General features: G+C 38.3%; 1 protein-coding gene across 2 annotated transcripts; it reads right to left on the bottom strand.

Moving 5' to 3' along the window:
- Nucleotides 1–1,342: 1,342 nt before the first annotated feature.
- On the bottom strand, nt 1,343–19,784 carry LOC110902586. 2 transcript variants are annotated; one of them, XM_035981573.1, is made up of 8 exons: nt 19,576–19,784; nt 17,339–17,375; nt 17,231–17,266; nt 16,897–16,950; nt 6,900–6,983; nt 1,967–2,019; nt 1,745–1,867; nt 1,343–1,657 (listed from the first exon to the last, which is right to left on the bottom strand). In XM_035981573.1, the coding sequence occupies exons 1-8, from the start codon at nt 19,658–19,660 to the stop codon at nt 1,473–1,475; spliced, it is 657 nt and encodes a 218-aa protein (XP_035837466.1). In that variant the 5' UTR covers nt 19,661–19,784; the 3' UTR covers nt 1,343–1,472. The 2 variants fall into 2 exon arrangements, 1 of the variants encoding a protein (XP_035837466.1); XR_004876135.1 differs by lacking the exons at nt 1,343–1,657; nt 1,745–1,867; nt 1,967–2,019; ... (2 more) ...; nt 17,339–17,375; nt 19,576–19,784 and adding exons at nt 6,242–6,678; nt 7,314–10,875.
- Nucleotides 19,785–22,520: the final 2,736 nt, after the last annotated feature.

The following is a 22,520-nucleotide window of genomic DNA, read 5'->3' as shown; positions in this document are numbered from 1 at the left end:
AACAAATTTCATTTCTTTTATTACATCCTTAGACACTATTTGCATATATATTTCGACTAAAGTTTCTATACAAATAAATAAAGTTAACGTACGAATAGCATGAAAAAGACAAAAGCATGCGATGACATTTTTGTACTTATCTATTTGTAGGGTACTTATCAAAATTACTCTACAAATGATACTGTAAAGTAATTTTGTAAATTGTTCTTGTAAAGTAATTTTGATCTTGTAGAGTAATTTTGTAAAATGTTCTTGTAGAGTAATTTGATCAAAAAACTATACCTAACCAAAAAAACCCAAAAAAAACCTAACCCCCCCCTCCCACACACACACAAACTAAAAGCTAAAAACTAAACCATAAAGCTAAACCTCATAACTAATTGCTAACAAAATTACTCTACAAGATCAAAATTACTATACAAGATCATTTTTAGAGTAATTTTGAATTATATGTTGTTTGATAAATTTGCAGGGTAATTTTGATTCACTTGTAAAGTAATTTTGATGAAGAGTAATTTTGATACACTTGTAGAGTAATTTTGATAATTACCCTACAAGAACAAAATTATTCTACAAGAACATTTTACAAAATTACTCTACAAAAGATCAAAATTACTCTACAGGATCATTTGTAGAGTAATTTTGATAGTTACTGATAATTACGAAAATGCCACCGGGTTTTTTTGTCTTCTCCTTCAGTCCGTACGTTTTGTACGTTAAAGTTATTTGTATTTGATCTTTTGTCTACATATTATTGGGTATGTATCGAGACCCCTATTATTGGTTGCACTCCCCCTCCTAATTATTGGGGTATGTATCGAGACCTCTATTATTGTGAGCATAATCAGATCGAAAAGATATTTTTTTTAACGGCCAACAGAATCAATCCCGACATATTTTATCACTCCTTAGAACATTTTTCCTTGATTTCAAAACGAACCAAAATTGAGTATTTTATAATAGATGTGCTTTTCATAAGATCATTCTTAAGACTTAATATAACAAGAAAACTATTAATTTACTTATCTATAACTAAAGAAGTTTGAAAGTGCCCGAACTTAAATATTCTATAATAACTAGTGGGAGACCCGCGCGTTGCGGCGGAGTCGATAATATCGAGCATAAATATATCAGCAAGTCGAGACGGGTAAGGTTTAAAGGGTTGTGTGAGTGTTAAGAAACTTTCGCATAAGGTTGGTTTTTTTTATACAACACTGAAGTTAGGAGGTGTTGGTGAAAGACATCATATTTGGAAATTGTGAAGACGTCATATTATATCAGGTTGTTTTTGCTGTTATAGAAAGGTTTGTTAATTTTTTTAATAGAACAATGTAGGTGGATGTGGTGGTCAAAGAGGTGATTATTTGAAATTGAAAACACAGGTCTTAAGAAGGAAAACATCATTGAGTTATTGAACATTGAGTTAAAAGACACGCCTTAAAACCATTAGCACGTATTCATATAGAGGCAGTTCATTTGGTGTTAGGAGGTGTGCATGCGTCGATGATCTCCTGTATATTGGTTGACCACCATTCATCATCTTCCCAATCGTCTATCTTTTTTTCCTGGTCAACGCGTTTGTTCTCCGCTTCAGAGGCAGTAGCAATAGCATCCTGGTTTGTGTTTGGCTGGTTTGTTGTGTGGTTCATGGACGTTGCTGAAATGTGATTTTGTTTGTTAATGAAAATGATGCTGACAATGTAAACGCAATTGATTTGTAATAGTTGAATATGTTTTGGAGTACCTGATGGAGTTGTTTTAACGTGCTTTGTTTGGGAATCCGCTTGCGGGTCAGACTCCCTGGGCGATGGTTTCGTTACAGATGGTGTTTTCCTTTTGTTATTATGCTTGACTGCTGGGGCCGTTTCTGTTGCATTGTGACGTGCGTTTTATGAGCGGTAAAATGTGGCATAGGAATAAATTGTGTGTAATATGTTTTGAAATTTTGTTGGTGCTGTTGACGTACCGGGGTGTGTTGCCTGCGGTTGGTTACTTGTTCCCTCCATTGTTCGTGGGTTCCTGGAAAAGAGTGTAATCGTTGTTAGCAATTGAGGGCATGATGTTCATCGTAACTGGCCAGACGTAACAGTTAGGATCCGTATGAAAATGACCCGTTTCCGTTTTGTTTTAGACGAAAATAATCCACTGGTTTCTTTAGTTGAAAACAATAGTAAGGGCATTAGAGTCCACCATATTGTGGTAAAGTCCAATCGAACCAATGTACGTAAATGCGAGTCATGATTGGCGTATCTCCATAACACATGTCGTAAATGTAAATATTAAAAGATTGTTGTCCCATTTTGAAAGCATTAAATATGTGGTGTTGATGGATGTCCTGAAATTTGGGAGTTGTTAATTTTGTATTGTAGTTAAATAAAGTTTAGTTGTTATTTAATCAGTGTTGTTCTGCAGCACCGGAATCCATCAGTGGCATTTAGTTTTTGTAATTTCTAAATAAATATTTTCAAACACAAGTCACATGCCAGTGTTAGTTTATTGATTTATTGGGTTGTAGGAAATCAGTTTTAGTATGCATACTTTAAAAGTGAAAGATGTATACAGATAAGAGAGGTTGGAAAGTGAAGTAGATAGAATATTATTGAGTCCATCAGTGATCAATTCATTGTGAACATTAATTAACGGTATGTAAATAAAAATTCCGAAAGTTTATTGGTACCAATGTTGGATATTCATACATCTGAATAATAAGATGTATTAGCATGTGGGGAAAAGAAAAACGGTTTTGATGATGTGCGGGCTAGTTTAAATGAGTTGGCGACACAAGCGTTTCAGTGAAGATTGCCCCTATGTCTCCTTGAAACCAGTTCCCTGCGTAGAAACGGTCCAACGGGTTGTTTTCTGTTGCGAATTCATAGAGCTTTTTCGGGCCACTCATAAAATACCACGTTCCGTTTGTCATGAAGTGTGTGAATGTCACCCATGTTGAGAATGGTATGCGAGTCACTGGTGGTGTTGAGAAGAGGTTATCCCAGCGATCGCCGTTGAGTGTCCATAAGTCGGCTTTCTTTTTAGTCCCGCCACTTGTAGTCATTAGAAGCATTTGTAGTGAGTCTTGTACGTTTGCCAAAACCCCCTCATAAACGGATGACGGTGGAACCGAGGGGAATGGTATCTCGATAATCTTCTCGGTGATTGTGTTGAATGCAATTACTACGTTTATAAACACATCCCATTCTTCTGTGATTGTGAAGTACAAAGTGTTTCCACATAAAGTCCCATGTGACCAAATGAACATACGTGTTGCATATTCGGGTTTTGTGTCGAAAGGTATTTGTCTCCAGGTTCCCAAACGCCTGGAGTAGATATGTGCTGTAGTCACACCTGTTGTTCTCTTTATATGCAATACGTTGTAGTCGTCCGCCGGCCCTTTGTACAGACCAACCGCATCGTTGACGTTATTATAGAGTCCTTGGCCGGTGGGGGTGGAAAGAAGCTTGTACTTGGTTGTGGTTGGGTTCCATAGCACTAAGTCATTGGTCGGTTGCAAACTTATACAAAGCAAACCATCCAGGTGGGCTAGTGTTGAGATGCCCTTTAGACCAGGTGGAAATGGGAATTGAATGTTAGTCGGGGTCCCATAAGCACCAGTTTTAAAGTCCATTGGGTAAACGAAGCAAACCAATAGGCGGGTTAACAATGTTTTTTGGTTACATGGAAGTAGCGAGCGGGAGCAATGTGATGTTTCGAATGCCCGCGTCGATAGTAATGCACACCAGTCCTTGCAGACAATCTTACACCTGGTCGCTTGCTTGGCTGGTAGGCGTGTTAGTATTCCAAAAACAATGACTTCAACACCTAAAGACATGGCTGGGTAGAAAAGTAGGATAGCAAAGTAGTTATCAGTGGGAGGAGGTCGTAAATAAGCAAGCAAGTTGCGAATAAAACGTAATGTCTGACAAGTTTAGGAATTCTTAAAACCCAACAGATTAGAAGTGAGAAAGAAAGTTATGGTGTCGTAATTTGTTATAAAGAACACTGTAATTCTCCATAGAAAACCGTCCCACTCCAAAATTTAATTTTGTTATCAGGTATGACAATAATATATGAGTCAGTTGACATTGAAAGCATATATTTTGGAAATCAAAGACAAAACCATGAAATTTATACAAGTTAAATTGAGAATTAAGTTGGGTTTGAAGTTTGAAGCATATGGCGGTCAACCATCATCATTTTTAACAAAGTCAGAAATGAGTTATATTTTTTTTTTATGTTGCTGTGAGATGTGGTAAGCAAATGTTAATGAAATATGAAAGAGACAGTAGTAAGTTAAGTGGTAGTTGACTATTTTAGACGTATGCACTATATGTTTGACATCTTGAGTGAACCGTATATACTGAAATTAGAGATATTTACTGTCCGGTTCAGACGTGTTTTATGCATTTTACGGTCTGGGTCAGCGTTTTTTATGCATTTTTTGGTGTAACCAGTAAGTACGGTTTTTGTTAAAATTAAGCGAAAGCAGCGGGTAAATGAAGTCATAAGTTTGCAGGGAAGGAAAACGGAGAAAATTGTGACCTGATAAACGGGGATTCCGGACGCCGCAGTGTGAAGCGAGAATCCTTCACGGACCTGTTCATAATTCAGAAAGTTAGAACGTGTTTGTTTGAATTCCCAAAGAAGTGGTATAAGAAAATTGGGTAATCAAACCTGAGAATATGGAACTGAAATCGGGAATGAGCAGACAATTGATGTGAGGGCTCCATGTTAAATAATTGGGGGTTTCCAAACGATGGTGGCAATTTAATTAGTTGCGTCAATTAGTGAGTGGACTTTAATTTTGGGTTTGAATCGTCAGTGATCAATGAAGGATGAAATATGAAACAATTGAATGTTGCGATGATTGGGATGATTTTCCCTGAGTAGCGTACAAAACAATTGAATGGGGTGATATGAATGGACGAAATATTGAATAGGGTTAAGGGTGGGCTTCAGTTTGTGAATTCAGGTGTAGATTATAACATTAGGTTAGCTTGAAGGAGATGCACGTGTTTTTTACAGGGGGGGTTATGGGGAGGATGTTGTTGTTTAGTATTTATTATTTATTATTTATTATAAAAGATAATGTATTTAAGTGTAAGTTTGATTTGAGTGCAAGTGAATTTCAATGTAGTATCGAACGGTATGAATAGGAATACCGATTAAGTTTTATTTGCAACTCTTATTTGAAGGTGAATGCAGTGTTGAAGTTTTTTGAACCGATGCGAAGCGGGGGTTATACCGGTTGACATTTTTTTGGACTTTTTTTTAGGTGAACTTGTTTTTTTATGACATGATAGGGTTAATTAGTGATGTCGGTTGATATTTGTTTGAATGTGCAAGGAGGGTGGTTTGGAAGCGGGCGGTTTTAGCGGTTGAATAATTTTTGTTTTTTTTTTTATTTGAAGTTGTAATTTTATGACGGTTTAGGGTAGGGGTGTAAACGAGCCGGGCCGAGCCCGAGGTTGACCAGGCTCGAGCTCGGGTCGTTAGGTTTTTATGAAGCTCGAGCTCGAGCTCGGCTCGGTTCGAGCCTACGTCTTTGAGGTCGAGCTCGGCTCGCGAGTAAAACCCAAAGCTCGAGTTCGGCTCGACTCGGGTCGAACTATTTGGAGAACAACCTTAAACGAGCTAAAAGCTTGGCTCGAGCTCCCTTCAACATCGCTTAAACGAGCCAAAGCTCGGCTCAAGCCCGGGTCATCAATGTTATCATCATTATTAATATATTATATATAAAAAATTAAAATTTTGTATGGGCTCGTTTAGGCTCGCGAGCCTAAACAAGCTTTGTATTTCAGGCTCGAGCTCGGGCTCGATAACGAAAGGAGCTCTATTTCAGGCTCGAGCTCGGGCTCGGGCTCGTTAAGGCTCGGGTCGTTCGAGCTTTTAACCGACCCGATCACGAGTAGGTCTCGAGCCTCTAGGCTTGTTTACACCCGTAGTTTAGGGGTAATCAGTGATGCTGGTGTGAGGATGTTATACAACGCAGGTGAAGTGCTTAAACGGTTTGAAAGGCTATCTGTTGACGCTTCGAACAGCGGTTATTAAAACGTTGTTGCATTTTGGCGTGCATTGCGACGCGTGATCGCGTTATCTGATATTTTTTTTCTTGCTTGTAAAATTCTGACCTGTTTATAAGGCAAAATAACCAAAACTGTTATGTTGAGATGGTCTTACATAATGATCAAACAGGTAAAGTGGCAATCGTAAATATGCATCAGCATAACAGTATGAGTAAACCGTATGTAGTAATGTATAATAGTAGCAGCAGCAGAACCGTATGGACTAATGTATAATCGTACCAGCAGCAGAGTCCCTTTATTAATACATGAGTAAACGGAACAGCTCAGTTGAGATGACATGTTTTCGTAGGGGGTTGTGGTAAAATTCTAAAGACCGGTCGCTGGAACATTAAACATAGGGAAGATTTTATAAGAGGCTGTGGAGGAACTGGGAAGTGATTTTAGCAAAAAACATACCAATGGAGGACATTCACAAAGAGTAATAGACCAGTTACATTTAGTGACTAAAATCCCATGAAAACCGGTTAGGGAAGTACAAACCATTACAAGATACATTTATGTGTTTACGATGCCCTTGTTGGTTGTTTCATTTTGGCATGCAATGGCAGGCGTCATCGCGTCATGTGGTATTTGTTTTGCTTGGTTGTGAAATTGTGACCTGTTTATATAATCACCACGATAATCATGTTTCAGACAACAATTTTTCAAACCAAAAATAACCAAAATTGTTATGGTGAGATGGTGTTACATAACCGGTTAACGGGTGAAGTGGCAATCGTAAATACGCATGAGCATAATAGTATGAGTAAAGCGTATGTAGTAATGTATAATAGGAGCAGCAGAGTCGGTTTATTAATAGATGAGTAAAGGTAGGCATACCTGGCAAGCGGAACAGGTTCTGATTTTTTTGGTTGACTTTCAGATGCATGAACGTTGTTGGTCCCTCTCGTCGCCTTTAAACTTCTGAAAATTAATTTTTAAAAACTACCAAGTTAATAAATATATCAAAAAGTATGAGCAGTGAAGTTCTTTTGGTTGGGTGAACTTTAGTGTTATAATAACGATAGATGATAGGTGATCCGTTTGGTCGTGATGCAAACCGGTATTGGCTTACAAATTGGTCAACTGTAACTGTTTTGGACTTATTGCCTATTGATGTAGTATTTTTTTTTTTTTTTGAAACTGGTATGGGCAGATGGTGTTGCATAATCGTCAAACGGGTCAACTGTTAATCGTAAATACACATTAGCATAAGAGTATGAGTAAACGTTTTGTAGTAATGTATAATCGTACCACCAGCAGAGTCCGTTTATTAATCGATGAGTAAACGGAACAGCTCAGTTGAGATCACATGTTTTCGTAGGGGGTTGTGGTAGAATTAAAAAGACCGGTCACTGCAACATTAAACATCGGAAAGATTGTATAAGACACTATGGGGGATCTGGGAAGTGATGTATGGTGGAGTGGAGACCCAGTTTTTATTTCATCTTGGTGACATTAAATACATAACCGAACGTACGTTTTGGTTTGTATAAGATTGGGGGATCAGGGTTGCAAAACTTCGCGATAGACAACATTAGAGGTGTAAACGCCAGGCTGTGTAAATTTTTTATCCGGGTGGACAAGGACCTTTGTGTTTTCACGTGACTTGCCTCTTGACAATGCGACGTAAAGCTGCCCATGCGAGAACACAGATTCCGGGAGGTAGATACCAACGTATGGTATAGTTTGACCCTGCGATTTGTTGATTGTCATCGAGAAGCTAAGCCGGATGGGGAATTGTTTTCTCTTTAGTTTGAAAGGTAACATGTCATCTTCCGATAAGCACATGGGTATTCTTGGTAAGAAAACTCTTTTCCCCTTATGGTCACCGATTGCTATTTCAGCGTCAATTACGTTGGGTGTGAATGCCTTACATATAAGTCGTGTGCCGTTGCATAAACCATTTGACGGGTCGATGTTTCGAAGCAATATTATGGGGCATCCAGTTTTCAGGCGAAGCTTGTGAGGTGGTAACCCGCTGATAGTCAGTGAGTTGAGGAACTCGGTTGGATAGAGGTTTTGTTTGTCGTCGTCCGCTGTGTCAAAACTGTAGTAGACTTTTGCGTCCCCCTGGAAAAGGTCTATCATATGGTCATTGATCTCGTCGACGGTCTCGTTTCTAGTTGTTAAGATTGCTCGTGATGTTATACATTCGGTGGGTTGGACATTTGTACGTAGTGATGGGAAGATTGCGTTAATGAGTTCTTTAATTGACTCCTCTTTGGTGGTAAAGGGGATTGTCATGTCTGCGGGGATGCAGATGTATGTTCCATCTGTTGACGGTTGTGTTCCATCTCCTACTCGTAATAGGAAGTCTGAGAACCATGGATCGTTGATTGCCCTCATATTTGTGGTCAACCGCATTTTCCTAGTCAATACCCAAAGAGGTGACATACGAAGGCTAGCGTCTACGATCTGTGCTCGCGTGCCTCGCTTGACAACGGGTAGCACTTGCCTGAAGTCTCCGCCCATTACCATTGTTTTTCCACCAAACGGGAGAGGTATGCCTGTGATGTCTTGCAAGGTGCGATCGACTGCCTCTATCGATTGTCGTTTTGCCATGGAGGCTTCGTCCCAAATGATTAGTTTCGATGAGTTGATAAGGCGAGCGACACCACTTTGTTTTTTTAAGTTGCACATGGAGTTGTTACATAGGTTTATCGGGATTTTGAATCTTGAGTGTGCGGTTCTACCACCCGGCATGTTATTTGCCGCGACGCCTGATGAAGCTGTTGCAAGTGCAATTAGGCCTCGTGAACGGACCTCAGCGAGCAATGCGTTGTACAAAAATGTTTTCCCAGTTCCACCTGGGCCGTCAATGAAGAACACTGCTGGTACGCCATGTGTAACGTAGTGCATCACTACATCAAACACATTCCGTTGGTCAGAGTTGAGGGAGTATTGCGCATGTAAGTGGGCCGGGTCAATAACTATGTTTAACTCCTCTTGTGTGTCACGATCTGTTACGTCTAGTGGCGTGTGTTCATTTTCTATGGTTGGGAGGTCATAGTCGGCCAAATCTTTACCCATAGATTGTAGGTGTGAACTAAGATCCTGTAAGACCAGATTTTGGATGTGATTGTTGCTACTGGAAAGGTTTTGATAGTCTTCTGAAAGTGTGTCAAAATGGTCATCCCATAGCTTGCGAACATCGCCTGGTTCACAGAAGACCAATATGGTTGCAAATAACCTCCGAAGGGCATTTGGGAATTGAAATATGGCGGCTTCATCGAGACATAGTGATAAGTTGTTGTCGTTTTCAATTAACCCGTTTTCTAAAGCGGCTTTACGGAAAGTAGGGTGTTCCACACCTTGTACAGTGCGAAGGTGTTCAAACGAAGTAGGCCCCCGGATGTGTGTCAAAAGAAGTCGTAAGTAGTACCGTTCTCCTTCAGATGGATTTGCGGAAACAATTCGACCTCTCTGTTGCCTTTTTATCAAACGGGAATTCCAACGACAGCTGGCTTTATTCCACGTGTACTTTGATGGGAAGTCTTTGTACAAATACTGTCGGGCTGCTGGTTCCTGTCTATTTTTCTCAAAAAAAGCAGTGAGCATTGTATGTTTATCCCTTTCCCGGTGTATTATTTCAGAGATTATGGCGGTGTCTGTAAATGTAACTGTGTGATTTTTAGGGAGGTGAAGTTGTAATGCTAAAACAGTCGGGTAGATCTGAGAAAGGTTGAAGGCAAAAATCCGCCACATTGCCTCGGGTGGCGATACATAGCGTGCATCCTGGAATCGTTTTATTTCGTTGATAACAACGTCCTCGCCATCCGGATCTATATGGATGACTTGTTTATCATGACCCTTGTAAATGTATTTGAAGAGATATTTGACGGATTTAACACTGGAGCATATCTCGAGATTAATATGGCAGTTGAACATCATAAGTAACTTTGGGTTGTACGGAACAACCCATCTGTTATCTAGAGTGTTGGCTCGTACGTCGACTTTTATCCCGTTGTTGCGCCTTCTGTAGAGTGGATATGCATCCTCTCCTTGTGTTGTGCGGTCATTAAATTGTCTTGGATAATGAAAACGACATTTTTAGGATCCCCTTGCATACAGGGGCTGTTGATTCGCAGGGTGCCACAAGGGCCATGAATCATGTGTTTTACGACAAGTTCATGCAACTGGGGATGCGTTTGTATGTTTGGGATTTCGGCGTTCACAAACTTATCATACTGATCTGGGTTATTGATTTTGTGATGCGGGTACATTATAAGAAGGAAATGGGCATGGGGCAAACCACGTTTCTGGAACTCAATCACGTAAACGTGTGATTTGACCTCGCCAAGAATGTGTTTTTTAAAGAGTTGTTCTTTCAGGTCCTCCAATTTTGCACGGAAAACTCTTGAAACAAGATCAGGACGGTCTTGTGCAGTCTGTCCTGGCTGCAAATTGTGACAAATTTCAGGCCACTGGGGGTTACATGTCATTGTCAGAAACAAATCTGGTTTTCCATCATCCTGTACTAAAGTCATTGCGTCTAGGAACCGACGGCGCATGTCGCGAGGGCCGCCAATGAAAGATGCAGGAAGAACTATACGCCTCCCAATTCTGGTTGGGTGAGCGTCCCCGGCGTTCACGCAATCCACAATTCCCTGGTACAGTTCTGCCCTTATTCTGGGTTGGTTCCGTTCATAGTAATTTAATCGTGATGTCTCTACTTTTATGTACATGTCAACTGTAAACTGTTGTAGCAACCTCCCACCCAACAACAATATGTTTTCTGCTGGGCGCATTTGGAACTTATAGCAGTAGTATTCTCGCATAGCAACAGTTGATCGGGAACTTCTTGTTTCCAGGTCTGTTTAATGATAGTAATTAATGTAACATAATTCTTGGAAGGCAATATTGTTTGTGGTTTTGTAATAGTATAGGGAGAGATGTTATTACCGTCCATGTCGTCGTCTATGGTATTGTGATTCGGCTGGAGTTGATTTGAAAGTACTCCACGCCGTGGTATACCTGAATGCCATCCGGGCTCACCATTGGGAAAGAATAGAGGATATGAGAGTGGGTCATAGCAGCTGAAGTATGGTTGAATAGTTGTTTGATGGTCAGACCTCCCATAAACAATGATGCTTCTTTTGTATGATGTGGTATTCTCATTACCTTCTACCCATATACCAGCTACCTCAGATGTGGTAGGTCGGTTGTATACACGTTGGTCAAGTTGAAGTGCAGCATTCAGGGTGACTCTGTAGTTGTCCAGGGGGCCAAGTTCGGCGAGGCGGCGAAATGTCTGGACATAGGGGTTTGTGGAGAGTGTATGCGTTAAAATTCGAGTGATATCAGCATCCAGATTTGGCCATCTCAGGCGATGTTGTAACTCTGTATCAGGGTCGTAAAAATATAGTTGTAAGTATCTGGGCGTGCCATCCCGTGAGACCAGTTGGTCAATTCTGTGATAAATTCCTTTGTGTGCACGGAATGTGTACACACCCCCTCTCATGTTGGCCATTGTTTCGTCTAAGGAGACACCCATTGATGTGAAAGAGAAGTTTGTATTGTAGGCGCGTATGTTTTCCCTGAAAACCCTTCCAATATTTTCTTGTGATGTGTATAGATGGTGTAATTCTTGTGGGATCCCGGTATATGCAAGAACGGTTTTCCCGTCCATGCAGCAAAAGGTTGGGAATTCAAAAGTGAATCGCTTTGCGGCACAATGAGGACACGGCGTATTCTCTTTTAGGAGACGGTGTGATGTGGGGAGGCCCTCGTAGACAAAGTTATATGGATCATCTGGCGTACTTGGTTCGACAACTGCTGTGCTATGAATGATGTGTTGAAAGTCATTGACCAGTGTATGTCGTGCTTGAGTACCTGTTGAATGACGTAATGTTAGTTAACTCGGGCAGGGAAATTGAATTTAGTAAATGAGCGGTGTGTATAACATAGAGAGACTTCGGGTATCGGCTTGCCCGTTAAATTGGAGGATACGTGTGTTTGAGCTTTTGTGTGCAGGCCTGTTGGCAGAACAGTAGAACTCTGAGAGTTTGTTTTTTTCCGGGCGGTGGGTGTAGTGGGTGGTTGATTGTTTGACTGATTCGATGAAGAACATTCTACTGGTGGAGTAGATGTCGAACATGTTTGGAGAACATGTTGGGTCTGATTGTGCATTGTGCAAGGGCCTAACTGTTTAGCGGCTTTTCTTGAAGCGTAGTATCGCCTGTTACGTTCCTTCCGTAGTGCAACCGACGCTGCATCTGTGCGTGGTTTTTTATGGCCGCCAGACATAATGGGTGGAAGCGTGACGTCAACCTAACCAATGGAGACAAAAAGCAGTGACATTAATTAAGGTGTAAATAATCATTTTAGTAAATAATTTTAAGAGTTACAGGTGTACCGACTCTGAACGAAATGTTGATTTAGAAGGGAAGAAAATGACAGTTTAAATGATAATTCATGAAATCACAAATTGCAACGCTACTACAAAACCCACACAAGAAACTAAAAGGGGTTGGGGCATGATGGTGGGCGTGAAAAGTAAAAGGGGTCATGGACAGAGGCTCATCGCTGGCCCCTGAGTTTTACAAAACTGCAGCGAACGAAACTGATTTTAACGGCTTTTGTGAAAAACAATCTGTGGATGACCAGTGTTTAGCGAACGAACCGGCTTCAGCTAATAGACGACATACCATGGGCAAAACATCCTCCAGGTTCGTTGAGACCCTATTTAGTGACACTCTCCAGTCCAGGAAATTAACCTTAATAGGCGTCAAGTTGTTACAACAAAACCCGTTCCCAGGTCCAAGAACCTAGCCTGAAACTTCGAACAGTGAACATACCTGATGTATCGAAAGCCCACTTCCAGCAATCAACCCCCACACCCACACTTGCAGACTTTCAAGTACACTCCAACAAAAGCCCCTAAAAGGCTAGAACAAAAAATCATTTTTGACTAAATAACACTCGATTAGAAACGCTCTGAGCTGCCACCAAAGTGGTTAAATCTGTGAGTTTTTGTCATTTTCAAAAATTCATTATGATGACAAATAATATTTATCAAAATAATAATTCTCCATGGCTGCAGCCCTAAAAACCAAGGCGCAAAGCGCTAGGCGTGAGCTTCACGTAAACGAGGCGTTTGGTACTAAAAATCTCTATATATAATTTTAGAGAATATTTTCTATGTTATTAATCTTTAAACAAAAAAAATAAGAAAAAAAAAATATAATTCAATTCTAGAAGCTTTATGTTTTTATAGAACCAAAAATAAGCTATATATAGAACTAATAAACCTCAAAGAACCAAAATATTGATAAACTGTTATATTTTAAATTAAATTTTTAGAACCTTGAATAAACTAAACTTGTTGTTTTAAATCTCTATTACTTGCAGCAAAGAGTCAATGTTGTAGAGTTGTGCAGTGTGCACTGTACAGTGCAGAAAAATCTGCATAAAAGTGTTTTATGTTTCACATTGACTGTTGGGTGTGGGCGGGGTTTTGGGCGTTTTGGCCGTTTAAAGCCGGGGGCTCCACCCTGGGTTGGCGTTTTGATCAGCGTTGGCCGCTTGGCGTGGAGATTCTGCCTGGGGGGGGGGGGGGGGGGGTTGGTTTGACATGGCAGGCTGTGGTTGGCTGGTTCAATGTAGGTTTTTTTAATTTTGTTTGTAGTTTTTTTTTTTTTTCTTTAAATTCCACATGGCTGGCCACGCCCAGCTAAGCGACGCTCCACTACACCCCTAGTTTTTTAGTATTAGGTTGTGGATCCCACCCTCGCCATGTGTCGAGCAATGCCCCCAACCCAAGTCCCTCCACACCCCATAGTCTTAGCTTACTCCTTTCTTCGGTCTAAAAAGTAGAAAACTCTCCAAATCTTTTCTGCCAACTTCGTGCTTTAAAAAAGTAAGGTGTTCTCAACGTAAGGTACTGATCCAAAAACAAAGGATTGAAAGCTGTGAACATCTCATCTCACAATTTCATAGCTTTGCTAATTACATGAAGCGCCATCTCAAAAATGTTGGGCCCGAATCAAACCTGTTTTTGACTGAAGCGCCACCTCGCTTTCTTAGCGCCTCAAGCGTGAAGCACGGGTTCATAGCGCTCCTTGTAGAATAGTGCCTCAGTCCAAAAAAGCGTTCTTTAAAACGCCTCTAGCGCCTCACGCCTCAGGCATGCTTTTTTAAACCATGCCTGGTTGAAATACCACCACTACGAATATGATTTTTCATGATGGGCTGGGTAATGATGGCTCAACATGTATTCGGGTTAAAAATGGCCATTCTGAACTGGTCGTTATAGTTGGATTATTGGGTTAGATTGACCTACAAACCAATTGTCAATCTCTTAAAAACTTTTAATAAATAATTAATGTGATCGACAATTTTGCGTCTTTTTTCTACTTTGTAATCTCTTTGGTGCTTATTAAATGGCTGTTTATGTTAGAAATTGACTGCGAATATATCTTATGTTAAAACAAAAAGCCATGTATTTTAGAAAAAAGGCCAAGAAATTATATCTTACTTCTTATGATGATTGTTCTTGTGCTTGATTCTTTGACATATGGATTCTACGTGACTGAATTGTTATCAAATGATCATTTAAGCAGGCGCAAATTTACGGTTCAATTTTTAGCGAAATCTGCGAATAACTCCTAATTGAGTTCAGTTAAAGGACAAATTTTGAGGCAAAGTTTCAGCAAACAATTCTGCAAATTTATGGGGTGATTTAACGTCGGCATATTCTGCGGTGACAAATATACGAATCTGTGTCTGTTTATAAGCCACTGCAAGTGGCTGTAGCCACCATTCTAGTGGTGTGCGACCCGAGGAATAGTCTACGACGCAGGTCCGAAACAAAAGGGCGCAAACAACGGTTTGGTTTTTGGAGTTACATCCGGTCACCAAGGAACAAGTCGAAAGGCGACATGATTTTCGGTTTGTTTTTTGTCTTGGGCAACGTTTTGGTATTGTATCTGTAATAATTTTTTAGCGTATGTTTGCAGGATGTGTGAGGGTTTTAAACGTTTTAGAGTTCAACAGTGCGTGAAGGAGTCTGTTATTGGTTCGGACAGCACTGGAAGCTTACTTTTACTTTTAACATATAGCTCTAATAATAACAATGGCTGTTTTTAACATATATGAAATGTAACGAAAACACGCAAGAGAAATTAGGAGAACAAGTTAAGTAATGCATGTTAAGATGTGCCAGCAAAAGGAAAATATTCTTCAAACATATTCAGGTTTGGAAACCAATAAAACAGTAAGAATATAGCAAAATATGGCTGGAAAATGCATATGGTAAACATGACGATTAAGCTACGCCACTGCAAACGGTGAGACTAATGTCTCCGCGTAAACCGCTCCTATGTAACCTCGAAACCAGCTGCATGCGTAATAACAGTCAACGGCCTTGGTGTCCACTCGTAGCTCAAAAACCTTTCTTGAGTTGCGCATCACTATAAACCTTCCGTTTGTCATGTAATGTGTTATCGTCATCCACAACGACAACGGAATAGGGGGGACTGCAGGAGTTGACAAAAGCCTAACCCAATTCTGTCCTTGTAGGGCCCAAAGGGAAAGCGACATGTATTCACGGCCAGTCCAAAGAACCATGTGAAGAGAGTTCCGAACCGTAACTAACACCCCTTGGAAAATCCCAGAGGATGGAACATGGGGGAAACTGATCTCCGTCACCTGCTCTGTTGAGGTGTCAAAACCAATAACAACATTTCTACCCACTACCCAGCACTCGCAAATTGTAAAGTATAAAGTGCCGGCACATAGAGTAGCAGGTGACCAGCAGAACTTGGGTGTGTGGTAAGCGGGGTTAGTTTTGAAAGCAATTTTTCGCCAGTTCCCCTGTTGTCGCGAATAGATGTGGGCTGCAAGCACTCCTGATCTTCGTGTTAAATGCAGGAGGTTGTAATCGTTGGATGGGTCACTGTATAGCCCGACGGTATCGGCGTTATCTTCATAAACACCGTGGCCAGCGGGGGTGGCCAAATGCCTGTACGCGGCAGTGGTGGGGTTCCAAAGAAGAAGTTCATGTGTTTGGCTCAAGCACACACATAGCAATCCGTCTAAATTTGTCAGGATCCACACTTCTTTTTTTACTCCGTGAAATGGGAGTGGGAGTACGGAATGCGGGCCGTATTCGCCGGTCTCGAAATCCATTGGATGAACATGGAAGCTGAGGTCGTCAAGCAAGAGTGTTCGTTGATTGTTGGGTAAGGATGACTGGGAAGAGTGAGCTCTTTCAAAGTCACGTGTTGATAGTAGCGAACACCATTGCTTACACACGGTCTTGGATTGGACAGCAGTCTTCGCTGGGACTCTCGTCAGTATACCGTAAACGATGACATCAGCGGGTATGTCAGACATTGTGGCTACTTTGGATGTAGTTACGCCTGCAAACGCAATTGACCCGTAACATTAGAAAATTTCGGGTTACGGGTATAGGGTAGGCAAGTTGGTGAAACTTGTATAAAACAGTAAAAGACACGTTACGTAACATACTTAACATGGTTTGGTGAAGGAAAGAAGGTCGGTGGGTGATGCGGTTTGTGTGTTAACTATGTGGAATATATGGCAGGCACTAAACAGGAATTCTTCCAACCACAAAAATGTTGTAGCTATGAAGTGAACCAAGGAGGTATTATATTCGGAGGAGCAGGGGTGTTTCTAAATCCTTATCAAATTCATTATATTCGTATGATGATTATCAATCTGTTATGTAAGTTGATGCTATTATCAACTATTTCTAGACTTTTAAAGAACCCCAAAAACTTAAAAAAATGGTGCAGGTCTGAAGTGAACCAAGGAGACCAAACAGACTGAAGTAATGAATTTGACGAATACGAAATTAGGAGAAAATTGGCACCTGATAAACGGGGCTTTCGCACGCCGCGGTGTGAAGCGAGAAGGCGGTGTGGACCTGTGTCAAAGTTAGAAAACCGTATCATATTATAAACTCTCATACAAGCGACACCAGTATCATTTAGAAAACAAGATTGGTGGGTTTTTGGGAAAACTGGAGTCAGCGGTTGGACCCAAAAATGCATAAAAACTGGCTGATCCAATTTAATTTTATCCAATTCTTCCTTTTTCTTTAGAATAGAGATGAGCCAGTTTACTAAAATAATCACTGTTTTCTTTAGAATATATTTTTTTACTTGTATATGAAACTTAGACCGGCTAGACGACAGAATTCGCACCTGACATAGGGGATTCCGGATGCAGCGTGTGTGGACCTGGTTCACAATTGAGAAAGTTATAAGGTATTGAGTGGAATGTAGGAGAAGAAGAGAGTGGGTAATCCAAACCTGGTAACAGAGCACTGAAGTATGAATGATGTACAGAATTGAATGTTACGAACAGTTTCGTAATAACAGTAGATGATCGAAAGATAGAGAAGAAGAACACAAGAGAAGAGGAAAACTCAATTCAATCGATGGTTAAGTCTGTTACAACGCACACACTATATAGCCACTAACTACCAATAACCCCCTAGACTATACAACAATTACATATAGGCCCCTTTACTTATTTTGACCCGTAACAATACTCTCCCCTTATAAGACTTTTGACCTCAAAAGTCAAAATAATAATAAGATACCCACTAATCACAAGTATCAAAAACAAATGCATGTGCTTTATTCCAACAGTGAAGACCACAACAGTATCCGCCGAAGGTAATGCAGTATGAGTTGTCCAAATAATCCGTCATGTCTTCACCTATATTTTGCTCCAACTTCAATAGCATTTGACATTGTTGCATAAAGAATATCATCTTAATAGCTTCCCTAATCCACAGTTGGAGCACAAGCACACTCAAAAGTTGCAACAACAAACTGATCACTCTATCATTCAAAGTCAAGAAGCAGTGGTAAAATTTCTTCACTGTCATCTTAAAACAGAAATAAGTACCTATAGTACCAAATGAACACAATATACCAGAAGTTCCAGAAATGTATAGAATGACCACACTGATGTCATCTCTATCTAACGTACCCACCAGATACAAAAAAAATTTCTTGATTTCCTTGAATTTAACATAATTCCAGACCTCATCACATGCCATGTTTACAGTCTTCAAACTCTTTTTGAACAATGAAAGCTGGGTATTGAATTGAATTTGGAAAAGAAATGCCTGTAACTTTGATTCCGGCGGCACCATCATGAGCTCCAAGAAGAACTGTTCACACTTGCCCGACAACTCCTTGTCACCTATATAACTCCTCATTCTTCTCTTCCTTTTTAGACAGCTCTTTGAACCAATTTTGGGCCACACCCATCTGGATTTCCATTCATGCCACTTTTGCAACATCCCAGTTACAATTTCCTCATCTACACCTTTTACTTCTACATTATCACCAACTTCCCAAACCATGTTTTCATCTACATATTTAAAGCACGCTTTAAACTGAACAATCACACCACCACTACATTCCCTATTGTAAACCCAACCGGTATCAGTCCAATGTAAGTGTTTCTTTATTCTACTCATTTTCTCCTCATCAACGATACATACATATGTTGATTCATTCACCCCTTTTGTTTGATTTAATTGCTCAGATTCCCAGCCCACATCTGCATTTTCATCATCAAAAATTACCACCGAAACTGACCCACTATTGAGTACTAACTGATTTTCTGGTTCTTTTCTCTGGTATATAATATTTTTGTTATCTACTTCACTTCTAAACTCACCAGGGCTTACCAATTCAACTTCAGAATTTTCCTCACGCATTTCAACAAACACTTCGTCTACAATCGTTTCTTGAACAATACCAACTTCTTGAATCTTCCCATTCCTAAAAAACTCATTATCCATCATTAACTCATCAAGAGTAATTTTAATATCAAACTCCAATCCTTCAATGTAAAAAGAAGACTTGGGATCGAATGGAGAAAAAGAATCATGCAGATTGTTGGTATCTATTTTCAAAGCCAAAGATATTACATCTTCCACCTTAAGATAGCTATATTGATGCCATTCGACAAAGATATTCCTAATTCTTGGTTCTAAACCACATATGAACAGGTAGATAGCATAGAAATCAGACATTTCTTCAGAGTTTCTAACCTGATCGAACAATAAGAGGAATGAATCGCAATAATCTCTGACAGTACCTTCTTGCCGTATTGACATAATCTTGTCCAAAGCCAATTCCATGTTGTTTCAATAATTTCTTGATTGCTGGACACTGTTGTGAATCACCAGAATCGGTGGTTGAACCGTTTCTTGCCCTAATTCGAAGTCACCCACATCTGATTGTTGAACCCTAATTCGATTGCTGCAGTAGAACACCGTTGTTACCCGAATCTTAACCCACGGTCGTGAGGAAAGCTTGCTCTGATACCATTGTTACGAACAGTTTCGTAATAACAGTAGATGATCGAAAGATAGAGAAGAAGAACACAAGAGAAGAGGAAAACTCAATTCAATCGATGGTTAAGTCTGTTACAACGCACACACTATATAGCCACTAACTACCAATAACCCCCTAGACTATACAACAATTACATATAGGCCCCTTTACTTATTTTGACCCGTAACATTGAAGCATGGAGTTGATCTTAAATATTGTTGGATGAGGAGAGAATTCAATCATCATCTTCAATTGCACGGTCCAGCTTTCCATCCTTCAATCTGCTTTTGCGTTGATGGTTCCGTTTCAATTGCAGACGATTCATTTACAATCGCATATTAGGGTTCATGGGTGAAATCCCTAACCTCTCCCTGGAGGCGTCTTAAAAGACTAATGAACTTCCTCTTCTACAGCTTCCAATCCCTTGTACATGCTTTTTTAAAATGTGTACCCTTGGTGAAATGACATTTTTGTACACTACTTTTCCTTTTTATAATAGTAATAATAGATATCCAACATTAACTTATAAACTTTGAAAGTACATGGAATTTATCAACTCAGTATGTATGGTTAATATTTTGTTTATAGTTATACTAGATTATAACCTCGTGTATTACACGGGTTAAATAAACGAATTTTATATATTAAATAATATAACAATACATCTTTAAAAACCTTCTTTATCGTATGATTTGAATAAATGTAATTTTATATATTAAATATTAAAAATTTATATCTATAAGAACCATACTTATTGTACGGGTTGAATAAATGTAATTTTATATACCAAATAAAAAAAGTTGTATTTTTAAAACTATATGTATTACACGAGTTGAATAAATGTAATATTTTTTTACCAAATAATAAAAAGAGTTATATCTTTAAAAATCCTCGTGTATTACACGGGTTGAATACATATTATTTTATATACCCGCCATAGATATGGCGATTACGGAGATGATTATTGAAAAGAAGATACAGTGGTCAAACATATTATTCAAGAAGCAAATAAGCAGCTATTTGAGTGATAAAATATAAATTATATTTAAAAAACTCGTAATAAATATAATATTATAATGAGAAGTATATATTAAATTTAAACTAAATAATATTTAGTAGAAGAGTTATCTATAATTAACTAAAACACATTAAACTAAATAATAATATCCATAAGAGATTAAACTAAATAATATTTAGTAGGAGGGTTATCTATAATTAGTTAGAAGAGATTAAAATAAATAATAAAAATATAAATTCTGTTTAAAAAATCCCGTAATAAATATAATATTATAATGAGAAGTATACATTAAATTTAAACTAAATAATATTTAGTAGGAGGGTTATCTATAATTAATTAGAAGATATTAAAATAAATAATAATTATCCATATGACATTGCCTAATATGATGACAAGTGTCCATAAAATGGTTTCTTTTATTATGTAGTATAGATAGATATGTAGTTTTGTTTAAAAACCGATTATTTGTATGACTTTTACACACACATAGAGGAATGATCAAAGTTTGATCTTGTTAGGAAGAGTAAGAAGACATCTTGGCCTTATACTTACACCTGGTAAAATTGGCAAAATTGAAAACCAAAAGAAGGGTATACTAGTTAATCTTTTTTCATCTTCTCTATTTCTCTTTCTTTGTATTCCTCAAAACCCACCATCTTCAATCTTTCCTTTACTTTCTATCTCTAAAATTACTAAGCCATAATGTGATTTTCTTCGTCAATCAAAGGTTCAAATACTCAATCAACGTGTTCTTTCATTTCTTTGAAGAACCCAGTTCAGTTTCATACAATTTCTCAATTTTCTCAAAAAAACATAATGCGATGGAACATGAGAAATCGGTTGTAACATGTACTTCTCTTCTCAAATTTCTTAAAAAATTTATAGTAAAATGAAGATATTTGTTATTCTAACCTTCTCATGATGTATTCATACGTTTGGGCAACATTATTGGTTCCAATTTTATTGAGAAACCAGTGGTAAAAAGTTGCATACCAAATGTTTAACAAAATACATAAAACAAAATTACAAAACAGTTTTCAATTTAGACTTTCATTTAGAATTGCGTTTTATAATACAATGAAAAAACATATTTTTGTGTTTTTAGTCTATTATATTTTATAGAACAATGAAAACACAAATTTTTTATATTTTTAGTCCATTGTGTTTTAAACATAACGAAAAAAACATGCATTTAGTGTGTTTTTTGTCCATTACGTTTTACAAAAGAATGAAAAACACATTTTTTGTGCTTTTTATCCATTGTGCTTTACAAAAGAATTAAAAAGCACATTTTTATATGTTTTTTTGTCGTCCATTACCTTTTATAACACAATGAAAAAACATATTTTTGTATTTTTAGTCCATTAAGTTTTATAACAAAATGAATAAACACATTTTATTGTGTTTTTAATCCATTACCTTTTATAAAACAATGAAAAAACACATTTTTGTGTGTTTTTAAGTCACTACGTTTTACAAAAGAATGCAAAACACATTTGTTTGTGTGTTTTTACTCAATTGCGTTTTATAACACAATGAAAAAACACTTTTTTTGTTTATAGTCCATTGTGTTTTACAACACAATGAAACACATTTTATTGTATTTTTAGTCCATTGCATTTTTGAGTTTGTTGTTTCATTGTGTTATAGTATGTTGTAATGTGCATTGTGTTTTACGCATCTGGGTTTTGGATTTTTTTCATTATTATAGCAATAACATTCTTGTTTTAAAGATAAAAAAAGACTCGTTTTATGGTGCAATTTTTATAAAAAATATCGTCGTACAAAAGAGTCATTAACGTTTTAAAAACGGTGGGAATTAAAGGAGAGATAAACTATTGTCTTATATATGGACTAGAATACTCCTAAAGCAACTCATGCACCACCATTTTTTTTTTATCAATTCAACTCATTTAATCTAAATCCTTAATTATTCAATAGATGGTTAAGATTATTTCCTAACTTTTCTATTAAAACAAACTTCCTATTATATCTTAACCGTATATGTATATTATAATAATATAAAACTACGAATAATCAAAATTATAAAAATAAATAATAAATATAATAAAAAAGAAAAAAAAGATGTGACAAGGTATAAGACTTAAGAATAGT

Source organism: Helianthus annuus, chromosome 13 (genome assembly GCF_002127325.2).
Source record: "Helianthus annuus cultivar XRQ/B chromosome 13, HanXRQr2.0-SUNRISE, whole genome shotgun sequence".
Lineage (NCBI taxonomy): Eukaryota > Viridiplantae > Streptophyta > Magnoliopsida > Asterales > Asteraceae > Helianthus > Helianthus annuus.
This window is presented reverse-complemented; position numbering and strand designations above follow the sequence as displayed.